At 41.4% G+C, this 12,297-nt stretch overlaps 1 protein-coding gene across 4 annotated transcripts in view; it reads left to right on the top strand.

The window, feature by feature from the left end:
* LOC106580817 (serine/threonine-protein kinase SIK3 homolog) overlaps positions 1–12,297 on the top strand; it is a 52,022-nt gene that overhangs the window by 32,335 nt on the left and 7,390 nt on the right. Inside the window, exons 14-17 of one of the 4 annotated variants that reach the window (XM_014162271.3) lie at positions 565–638; positions 1,121–1,255; positions 2,421–2,562; positions 12,016–12,135. In XM_014162271.3, the coding sequence (XP_014017746.1) occupies positions 565–638; positions 1,121–1,255; positions 2,421–2,562; positions 12,016–12,135 (471 nt within the window). Of the gene's footprint in view, positions 1–564; positions 639–1,120; positions 1,256–2,420; positions 2,565–12,008; positions 12,136–12,297 lie in introns of all 4 variants that reach the window. The other 3 variants (XM_082966522.1, XM_014162272.3, XM_082966523.1) reach the window with 3 other exon arrangements.

Raw genomic sequence — 12,297 nt, 5'->3', positions numbered from 1 at the left:
TTCACTATTATCCTACAATGTAGAAAATAGTCAAAATAAAGAAAAACCCTTGAATGACTAGGTGTGTCCAAACGTTTGGCTGGTACTGTACATTGGAGGTTTTTGACGTATTTTCCAATTTCCTATTAAATTACTTATTTACAAATCCATTATTTCAAATACTTGGTTCAAATGCATGGGAGTATTTATTTGTTTTTACACTGTATTTGAGTATTTTTAAATACATGCTAGTACTTTCCCAGTCTATTTCCAAATACATTCCAATATTCAACTACTTGTTTTTTCAAATAAAAAATATCAAAATATGTTCTTCCAAATGTCTTTGAAGGTAATTGAAATACCCTAAATTGTATTTGCACGCAGGTCTGTTAAGAGCATAGTTTTTTTTTGTCCAGTCTACTAAGCCATGTTCTCTGTCAGTGCCAATGTACCTACTCTGTCTACTGAGTTGACAGTGGTTTTATACATCACCCACCTGTTTTCAGACTTTCACTGTCCAAAATTGTTTTTCCTCATCATGTTCTCTCCATCTCCTCCCGTTCACTCTGTCCCTCCCTCTCGCAGCACCCCATCCCGGCTGTGGCTCCGGTGGATGAGGAGGGTTCTGACGGGGAACCAGACCAGGAGGCGGTGCAGAGGTAAGCCTGGGAGGGGCACAGGGACCGGGGGGCTTTGAGGCGTAACTGTAGAAGCGCTAGTGTTCCTGGGTTACTGGGAGTCGAGGTGCAAGTAGGCTGCAGCACTGCTTTCTGCCACCGGGGGACCGGGCCACTGTTCCGGTGTCTTCTTCCCCCCCTCTCCATCACGCAACTGGCTTTCATTAGGCAATCAATCAACTCTTCTCCAACTTCTACCAAATCTACCTCTCTAAATATCCTCTTAAAATATCTCTCTCATTTCAAATTATGCCGCCAAATTATCTCGCCACGGCTTCGCTTACACTACGCTTGCTCAAACAATCCAATCCTCAAATTGGAACGGGGGGTTGTGGGAGTTATCTGATATGTGATTCGTCCTGCCTGAAGGAAGGGGAGGGTGGTTTTGCCCCTTCCCCACGCAAGGGCCAATGAGGACAGAGAGCTGACCAGTGCTGCTTCCTGTCTCCCTCCCCGCGGCCCAGGTACTTGGCGAACCGCTCCAAGCGGCACACGACGCACGCGCTCATGAGCACAGCGCACGGCGCTGAGACACTGGCAGACTCGCAGAGGCCCCAGGGCTCCCGGCAGAGGGGGTGGGCCCCGGAGCAGCACTGCCGGTGAGGGGCCTCACTGGGGCTGACAGACACCCCAGGCCAGGGGGGGGCATGCATGGGCCCCAACACACAGGGACAGTAATAGAGAGAGGGACACAAGCACTAAGATGCACAGACACACATACACCCCCTTCACTATGCATGGGCCCCAGCATTCAGCGAGGCAGGGATAGGGGCACGGGAACTTTTAGAGACATTCACCGAGACACATATTCTCACTTTATAATGAGCTGAAAGTCCACACCGGGGGGTATGCATGGTCCCCAGCCAGCACACAGGAGCAGGGACACCAGTGCACCGTGCAGGTTACACTATCACAGTCACCAGCTTGGAGAATACGACATGAGGACTTCTAGTGATCCAGGGGTAGGCTAGGTAACAGAACAATTATCAGAGCCTTGCACCGGGCTCTGAGATCTCCTGAGCTGCAGGTCAGCCATTGGACAGTCTGTGTTGTGGAGAAGCTGCCGTCTCATTGGATGAGGTCTGTCTGTCTATGTATCAAGCGTCTTAGAGTAGGAGTGCTGATCTAGGATCAGCTCCCCATCTAACCTCATTCATTGTGATCTAAACGGCAAAACTGATCCTAAATCAGCACTCCTACTCTGAGACGCTTGATACATACGGCCGGCCGCTGGTCTTCTGATACTGATTGAACACGTTCAACTCTGTTTCGGAGGAACGTCTTTATTATCCCAAACGGTTCATTCTACAGCCAGTTTAAGTTGACCTAGATATTCTCTGATTTCTCTAGCTAGCTATTCTCGATATAGAAAAAAATAAGATGTTTCGTTTTTTTGACTGCAGCTGAACGACGCTAAGATGTTACAGCCAGGTATGGGATTCTCCAAATGATCCTGTCGATCAGGTCTACGTTTGGATTGGGTATGATGACAGTGGTGCATTCCTGCTGTGGATCTTGTGTTCACGGCTCTAGGATCAGCTCTGTGTTTACAGTGACATTCTGATGCAGAGAGACCAGAGTAGCTCATGTAAATGTTTTTATTTGTATTTTCCATCTGTGTATGACTGTGTGTCTGTGTGCGACTTCACCTCTGTATCCATTTCTGCGACTTCACCTGTGTATCCATTTCTATCTATATCTGGCTCCTGTCTATGCGTCTGGATCTGTGTGTATGTATGTGTGCGGCTCTGCACACCTCCCCAGGTCCAGCTACAAGGACTGTAACACCCTGCACTTGCCCATGGAGCGTTTCTCCCCCGTGAGGCGCTTTTCCGATGGGGCCACCACCATCCAGGCCTTTAAGGCCCACCTGGAGAACAGCAGCCTCATCAGGCAGCTCAAACAGGTACTATACACCCTCACCTGGCTCTGTACACCCCCACCTGGTGTTGTAAACCTACACCTAGGGCTGTTACGGTGACCGTATGTATTACCGCAGTTAAATTCCACATGACCGTTTAGTCAAGGTAACTAGGCTTGTTGCACAACATTTCTATAGGCTATGCAACTGTATCTTGAAATATTGCGATATGCCTGGCTTGGCCTTTCTACTTTTCACAACTCAACAATAATCTGCCCAAATTGCACGCGCTGCCTTTCCTTCTGACTGTAGGCAGAACGATTTTAAACAATCCACAACTTTTTTTTTAAAGGAGCTAATTATCCTCTGGCCAAATCATGGTTTAGTAGCCTATTTTGAATTATGTTATTTATTTCTGTATAGACAGGAATAGGCTAATTTGGCAATATAGTTGTGGCAATTAAATTTACTTTAGGGAAAGCTTCGCTTCCTCTAGCCTTATGGAAGCACTGCCTATGCTAGCATATTAAAAATGTAACCGCATGTAACCTCCATTCGCTATTCGAGTGCAGGCTACGGATGACAAGTTTTCTTTTTGTGGGCTATTCTAAGTCAAAAATAATTCTACACACTCGCTGGCACGAAAATAGGCATGAATGATCAGTTCCCAAAGAAAATTGCAGCGCGGCGCAAAGTTCTGTGTCCACACTTCAATAATGGATTAAAAGAGAAACGTGTAGCCCTTGTAGTCAAACTGTGCATTGATAACCAAATGTTCCAAGACACGAAGACGGTAATTCTAAATATCACAAAGTTCCCATAGAGGAGTGGAATAATGGAACACCCAATACTATCCATGGTAGGGATTGTAATCATCTAGAAGAAAAATAATTGTAGGGATTGTAATCATAAAATATATAGGAAAACAATAAAATACAACAATTGATAAAGAAATGAACCACAACTACACTATACCATTCAAGATGGTAGGGAATGTTGTAAAATAATTAGTATTCCACTTTCTATTTATAGTATTTTATAAATAGATAAGACAGCATTATACGAAAGGATAATTAGCTAAATAATACATCTCCAAATAGAAGGAACTGGAACACAAAAGTACTCAAATCAACATGGTAGAGATAAAACACAGAGGACATAGAAGGCACACTATGTGGGTATGTGCAGGTGTATTGTGATGGAAGGGTGAGTGAAAAAGGAAAATGGTTGCAAATCTCAGAGCCATGTGTGTCTGTGAGCAGGGGTTGTGAGAGAGAGCTTTCAATATTGTGCAGATATGGGATATACATTTTAAAACAAATTATAAATCTAGGTTATTGATTTGTTGGCCTATCATGATGAGACGGTCCCCAACCCTATATCCTAGACACCCACCTGAGCGACTCCTACACTAAGAAGAAGTCCTTATCTGTTTTCTGGGCCTACTGTAACTAGCCTATACGCAGCCAAAACTGAAAGATAAATGCGGTCGGAGACCCACTAAAGCAGCACCTCCCCTGCTCTCTGATGGGTGAGCATAATATACAAAGAATTTCTCCATCAGCTAGGACTTGACATTGGTTAATCAAATCTCCCCATTTTTGCATACCTTCTCAAACAGCTGCAACTGTATTTGCACATCAAGTCCTTTCTTGAGTTGGGCTCGAGGATGGAACAATTGGAACAACATCTGAGCTTGTGGTTGTTTGTGGAGAAAAGGGTGGAAAGGTGGAGAACAATTGGAGGTTAACTTAATAGCAATGCAAATATCATGGTACACCTATATGGACACTCAATCACTATGGTACTTTTTAATGGTAAGTTTACAAACATATATTATGCTAAATTTAATTGCAACTTGTATCTCATTATGGTGAAATAAGTATAGCCAATTATAATTGTAATGTCTTAGCAGATAATAAGAAAAGACTATCAGTATTTACCTGGATAAAAAAAAAGGAATATAATATCTATTACCAGGGAACTCATTCAACAATTTGGTGGGGGGGTATTTTTCTTCCATGGGCAAAGAAACTGAGGGTTTGATGGGGGGTTGATGATCTTAATAAACAATCATTTTCATCTGAATCTGCAAATTGTCCAAACAGATCCTCAAGCTAGATGGATGATTTTAAATATGTTATTGGACCATAAACATATTTGGCTCATTTAATATATACGGTTCAAATAATGATGATCAATGCTTCTTTGAAAATATATCTAATAATTTGTCAAACTTACAAGCAATACAATGGTGGTAAATTATAAACTGGATCTTAAAGGAAATCACACTACAAACTATCACCCTCATGCACTTAAGGAAATCACCAATGTCATTGATATATTGGAACTAGTGGAAATATGGAGGCTTAAATATCCTGACCTAGTGAGATATACATGGAGGAGGTTTAATATCCTGACCTAGTGAGATATACATGGAGGTTTAATATCCTCACCTAGTGAGATATACATGGAGGAGGTTTAATAACCTGACCTAGTGAGATATACATGGAGGAGGTTTAATATCCTGACCTAGTGAGATATACATGGAGGTTTAATATCCTGACCTAGTGAGATATACATGGAGGTTTAATATCCTGACCTAGTGAGATATACATGGAGGAGGTTTAATATCCTGACCTAGTGAGATATACATGGAGGAGGTTTAATATCCTGACCTAGTGAGATATACATGGAGGAGGTTTAATATCCTGACCTAGTGAGATATACATGGAGGAGGTTTAATATCCTGACCTAGTGAGATATACATGGAGGAGGTTTAATATCCTGACCTAGTGAGATATACACGGAGGAGGTTTAATATCCTGACCTAGTGAGATATACACGGAGGAGGTTTAATATCCTGACCTAGTGAGATATACACGGAGGAGGTTTAATTTCCTGACCTAGTGAGATATACACGGAGGAGGTTTAATATCCTGACCCAGTGAGATATTCCTCGGAGGAGGTTTAATATCCTGACCTAGTGAGATATACACGGAGGAGGTTTAATATCCTGACCTAGTGAGATATACACGGAGGAGGTTTAATATCCTGACCTAGTGAGATATACATGGAGGAGGTTTAATATCCTGACCTAGTGAGATATACATGGAGGAGGTTTAATATCCTGACCTAGTGAGATATACATGGAGGAGGTTTAATATCGTGACCTAGTGAGATAGTTGTCTTGACTACTTTCTTGTCATTCTCGCTGGCACCCAAAGTTTTTAAAAAGTGTTGAGAGGGGACAGAATGCAGTCGGAACCATAAAATAATTTTCATATACATTACTCGTAAAGAATTCCCACGTGGGCGATTAATATTGGAAATTTAATAAAAGCCTATTGGATGATAACTTGTTTTTAGCTAGGACAGAATAATTTATAACTGACTTTTTTTCTTCTTCTTTTTTTCAAAATAACATAGGTATAGCAGATCCCCTTATTGTATGGGACACTTTTAAATATGCCTTTAGAGGCCATGCAGTTCAGTACTCATCTATAAAACAAAAGCAATTTAAGTTAAAAGAGACCATTATAACAAAGGAAATAGGACTAACAATACAGTTAGATAGCAATAAAAACTGTAACATAGAGGCACAGAATAAGTTAGAGGAAAAACAAAAATAAATGGAAGAACTTATTCAAGAAAAATCAAGTGTACTATGTTATAAAAATAAAGCGAACTGGATGTAATATTTGGGGAAAATGCACCAAATTATTTTTTTTGTCTTCAACATAGAAATGCTACTAAACATAATTTACTGAAACTTCACCAAACAATATTTTGAGAGGAAGCAAAGTCCTTTTTAAAGTATGTTTTCGTTTGTCTCCTCCGTCTCCACTAACCAAAGTTAAGTTAATTGTATGTATTTTTTTCTATTAATAATGTAAAATGATCAGCTGTAGCGAAAGGCTCATGTGAAGGCAAAGTTACAGAGGAGGAACCTTTTGATGCAATTAAAGCCTTTACGTCTGGGAAAACTCCTGGGCTGAATGGCACACCAGTGGAGGTATATCAAACCTTTTTTGGTATACTCAGAGGACTGTTATTAGCATGTTTTTTAACCACTCAAATAAAAATAGTAGATTATCAGATAGTCAACAAGGTCTGATTTTCATTTTTACTGAAACAGAATCCAAGTGGTAAGTATAAAGATCCAGTCCATTTAAAAATGTTGACTTTCCTTACACTTCAGTGTTGTGATGCAAAAATTCTAGCATTGTGCATAGAATTAAAAAGGTATTGTCGGACATTATTAATCCTAATCAGACAGGTGATTTACATGGACTTTACATGGACATTGGAGATAATATAATTACTGGAAATAATAGAACACTATGACAAATCTAGGAAACCAGGCCTGGTATTTATAGCTGACTTTGAAAAGGCTTTTGATAAAGTATGATTGGAATTTACAGTGCATTCGGAAAGTATTCAGACCCCTTTATTTTTCCCACATTTCCTTTCGTTATTTTTTTTTACCTTACCAACCTACACACAATACCCCATGACAAATCTAAAACAGGTTTTTAGTATTTTTTGTAATTTTATTTAAAAAAATGAAAACTGAAATCATATTTACATAAGTATTCAGACCCTTTACTCAGTACTTTGTTGAAGCACCTTTGGCAGCGATTACAGCCTCGAGTCTTCTTGGGTGTGACGCTACAAGCTTGGCACACTTGTATTTGGGGTGTTTCTCCCTTTCTCTGCAGATCCTCTCAAGCTCTGTCAGGTTGGATTGGCTGCACAGCTATTTTCAGGTTTCTCCAAAGATGTTAGATCATGTTCAAGTCCGGGCTCTGGCTGGGCCACTCAAGGACATTGAGACTTGAGTGGCAAAACACCAGTCTCAATGTGAACTGTGAAGAGGTGACTCTGGGATGCTGGCCTTCTAGGCAGAGTTCCTCTGTCCAGTGTCTGTGCTTTTGCCCATCTTAATCTTTTCTTTTTATTGGCCAGTCTGAGATATGGCTTTTTCTTTGTAACTCTGCCTAGAAGGCCAGCATCCCAGAGTCGCCTCTTCACTGTTGACGTTGAGACTGGTGTTTTGCGGTTACTATTTAATGAAGCTGCCAGTTGAGGGCTTGTGAGGCGTCTGTTTCTCAAACTAGACACACTAATGTACTTGTCCTTTTGCTCAGTTGTGCACTGGGGCCTCCCACTCCTCTTTCTATTCTGGTTAGAGCCAGTTTGTGCTGTTCTGTGAAGGGAGTAGTACACACTGTTGAACGAGATCTTCAGTTTCTTGTCAATTTCTCGCATGGAATAGCCTTCATTTCTCAGAACAAGAATAGACTGATGAGTTTCTGAAGAACGTATTTGTTTCTAGCCATTTTGAGCCTGTAATCAAACCCACAAATGCTTATGCTCCAGATACTCAACTAGTCTAAAGAAGGACAGTTTTATTGCTTCTTTAAACAGAACAGTTTTCAGGTGTGCTAACATACTTGCAAAATTGTTTTCTAATGATCAATTAGCCTTTTAAAATTATAAACTTGGATTAGCTAACACAAAATTATAACCTTGGATTAGCTAACACAACGTCCATTGGAACACAGGAGTGATGGTTGCTGATAATGGGCCTCTGTACGCCTATGTAGATATTCCTTTAAGAATCTGCTGTTTCCAGCTACAATAGTCATTTTCAACATTAACAATGTCTACACTGTATTTCAGATCAATGTTATTTTAATGGACAAAAAAATGTGGTTTCTTTCAAAAACAAGGACATTTCTAAGTGACCCCAAACTTTTGAACGATAGTGTGTATGGGGGATACAACCATCCCAGCTCTGCAGATTTTGCTGTGAAGAGACAGAATCATTAGATCATTTGTTTTGGTAGTGTCCATATGTAGCTTGTTTTTGGTCGCAGGTTCAGGAATGGCTGAAGAATTACAACATTTACCTGGAGCTAACTGTGCAGATAGCACTACTGGGTGCTTTGAAAAGTCATAGTCAATCGATCAATTATATAATAATACTTTTGGCAAAAATGTTTATCTTTAATTTACAGTCGGTCAAACTATGAGAATAGAAATGTTCAGGACTTTTGTGAAACAGCACAGTTAAAAAATATATGGCAAATTGAAATCCAATATATTAGTAGGCTATATGTAAAGACCAGATTACATTGAGTAGTCTGATGGGTGAGAATATTGTCAAGTGCTTGTCAAATTGTGAATGAGCGACTGATGAAGTGTGTGCAGCCAGCACAAGAAACTGCACAGCTCAAGCGTTTCGTGTAACTTAAAACAAAATGTGTCGCATTATGCAGCCTTAGAATGTGTTAAAAATCAGAACATATAGCCTAATGTTTGTATCACACCTAAAGTGGATTTATTGTGATGGTGTAGGCTATATTAAATGGATTTATTAGACTTGTAGATGTTCCAAAGGTCTGCCTCAGTGGCTTATAGGCTATGCGTGGAAGCCAGGAGATGCTAAACATGTTTGTTAATTAACGGTCAGTTACCGGAGACCGACATTTTACTTACATGACCATCACTGGCTGACAAAATGTCATGAGCGCCACAACCCTACCCCCACCTGGTTTATACGCCCAAACCTTGTACTACCCCCACCTGATTCTATACACCCCCATCTGGTACATATCCCAACAGACATAGCATTTTAATGTGTTCTTTCATGAGAGACTAGTCCTGATTTACCTCTACCTGTAGCTTCTAAGCATAGTCCTGCTCCAATGTGTCTACCTGCTGCTCCTAAGCATGCATGCATCCTACATCAGTGCCCAGACTGCCTACAACCCCTGGGGCGCAAGTGTGAATGCCACACAAGCCTCCCTTGACGTCATCCACTCACTTTCCATGTACTTCCTCTTAGTTTGTTTTCCTACACAGTGAAAGGACAGACGTGCTGGGTTAGATTTAGATACTGAGCCTCTTTAGACTACATAGATTCAGTGTAGAGTCAGTGTGAACATCTCCACCTGGTACTGTACTGGTGTTTAATGCCTGGCCCCTGACGTCCTCTATCGTCATACCAAACAGTCTGGCCTCACTGGAAAGTCTTTTGTTAATGCATTCAGGGAAAAGAGAGGGTCTTACTGTGATTCAATTAATGCCTTTGTCACAATACAACCACTTGCATACGCACGTAGCTAGATAGCTTTCCAAGTGCTCTACTTGTACCCCTGGAAGTTCCAGGTGGTGTGAAACACATGGACTAGCTCTTTATTGAGATCCCATCGATTTAAATGCCTCTTAATTCTCATTCTGTCACATCCATGCTGGTCCTTATTTACCCTTCCCACCTGATCCTGCTGGTCCTGCCTTATAATGGAACAGGTAGGTACATGGTATAACCAGTGTAGAGAGAGGGTGCGACACTAAAACGCAAGTTGGTTCTTGTTTAGTCTGTATACTTAAAGATCCCTCTCTCCCATCCATCTTTTTTTCCAGGAACCATACCATTTTAGTTTTCCCAGAAACCAGAATTTTTTTTATTTTCTGCTTTTCATTCAATATTTTTTCCATGTGAAGAACAAGTCATCAATGCACTTTTCCAGCTTCATTTTTCCAGCTATTTGTCCAGTTTTTTTCCTACATTTTCTCACCTGCACAACTCCAGGGCTGGCTGAACTATATTGAAATATGTAAAGACAAACTTGTATTTTTTTGCATTGATCTGCGGTCTACAATACTTATTGGGGTAAGCAGTGCAGTTCCTAAGCATTGTCCTGCCTTACCCCGTACGCTTCTGTTTCATTTTATCTTCCTTCTGCACCTAAGCGTGCAGGCAGCAGCCTACAGAAATGTCCATGCTGCCGTTAAATTGTTTAACTTCGGGTAGCCTTCCACAACCTTCCCACAATAAGTTGGATGAATTTTGGCCCATTCCTCCTGACAGAGCTGGTGTAACTGAGTCAGGTTTGTAGGCCTCCTTGCTCACACACGCTTTTTCAGTTCTGCCTACAAATTTTCAATAGGATCGGGGCAGGGCTTTGTGATGGCCACTCCAATACCTTGACTTTGTTGTCCTTAAGCCATTTTGACACAACTTTGGAAGTATGCTTGAGGTCATTGTCCATTTGGAAGACCCATTTGCAACCAAGCTTTAACTTCCTGATTGATGTCTTGAGATGTTGCTTCAATATATCCACATAATTTTCCTACCCCATGATGCTGTCTATTTTGTGAAGTGCACCAGTCTCTCCTGCAGCAAAGCACCCCCACAACATGATACTGCCACCCACGTGCTTCACAGTTGGGATGGTGTTCTTCGGGTTGCAAGCCTCCCCCTTTTTCCTCCAAACATAACGATGGTCATTATGGCCAAACAGTTCTATTTTTGTTTCATCAGACCAGAGGACATTTCTCCAAAAAGTACGATCTTTGTCCCCATGTGCAGTTGCAAACCGCATTGTTTTTTTATGGCGGTTTTGGAGCACTGGCTTCTTCCTTGCTGAGCGGCCTTTCAGGTTGTCGATATAGGACTCGTTTTTACTGTGGATATAGATACTTTTGTACCTGTTTCCTCCAGCATCTTCACAAGGTCCTTTGCTGTTGTTCTGGGATTGATTTGCACTTTTCGCACAAAAGTACATTCATCTCTAGGAGACAGAACACATCTCCTTCCTGAGCGGTATGACGGCTGCATGGTCCCATGGCATTTATACTTGCGTACTATTGTTTGTACAGATGAACGTGGTACCTTCAGGCATTTGGAAATTGCTTCCAAGAATGAACCAGACTTGTGGAGGTCTGCAAGGTCTGGGCTGATTTCTTTTGATTTTCCCATGATGTCAAGCAAAGAGGCACTGAGTTTGAAGGTCGGCCTTGAAATACATCCACAGGTACACCTCCAATTGACTCAAATTATGTCAATTAGCCTATCAGAAGCTTCTAAAGCCATGACATCATTTTCAGGAATTTTCCAAGCTGTTTAAAGGCACAGTCAACTTCTGACCTACTGGAATTGTGATACAATGAATTATAACTGAAATAATCTGCCTGTAAACAATTGTAGGAAAAATGACTTGTGTCATGCACAAAGTAGATGTCCTAACCAACTTGCCAAAACTATAGTTTGTTAACAAGAAATTTGTGGAGGAGTTGAAAAACAAAACTAGTTTTAATGACTCCCACCTAAGTGTATGTAAACTTTCGACTTCAACTGTACATGTAGGTAGGGGTAAAGTGACTATGCATAGATAATGAACAGCGAGTAGCAGCAGCGTAAACGGGGGGGGGGGGGGGTCAATGCAAGTTGTCCGGGTCGCCATTTGATTAGCTGGTCAGCGGTCTTATGGCTTGGGGGTAAAAGCTGTTAAGAAGCCTTTCGGGTCTAGACTTGGATTGATTTTAGTCTCATTTATCGTTGCATTCTATTATCATTGGATGGGGGTATTCTGAGTGAAAGTGACAGCAAATAATGCTATTCCTTTATTTCGGGTGCCACCGTCTTTCTTTCTTTGTGTGGTCTCTAACGACAATATGTTTGTGTGTTTGTGCGCGTATGTGTACCAGGAGTGTGAGCAGCTGCAGAAGATGTACGCTTGCCCCCAGGACGAGAGGCTGCTTGAGCACACACAACAACAGCATTTCCTGTACCAGCAGGAGCAGCAGATTCTACACCAGCAGATACAGGTCCCTGTGACACACACTGACACAGACATGGACACACACACTCACAGAGAACCACACGCACACTGCATGGTTTGTATCAGCGGGAGCAGCGTTTTCTACACTAGCAGATGCAAGTCACTATGACCCTAGCCTAGACATTTCTGTCCCCATCTCTTCTCTCTC

Source organism: Salmo salar, chromosome 20, assembly GCF_965601325.2.
Source record: "Salmo salar chromosome 20, fSalSal1, whole genome shotgun sequence".
In the NCBI taxonomy this organism is placed as follows: domain Eukaryota; kingdom Metazoa; phylum Chordata; class Actinopteri; order Salmoniformes; family Salmonidae; genus Salmo; species Salmo salar.
Note: the sequence above shows the minus strand (reverse complement) of the source record. Positions and strands in the feature narration are given on the sequence as shown.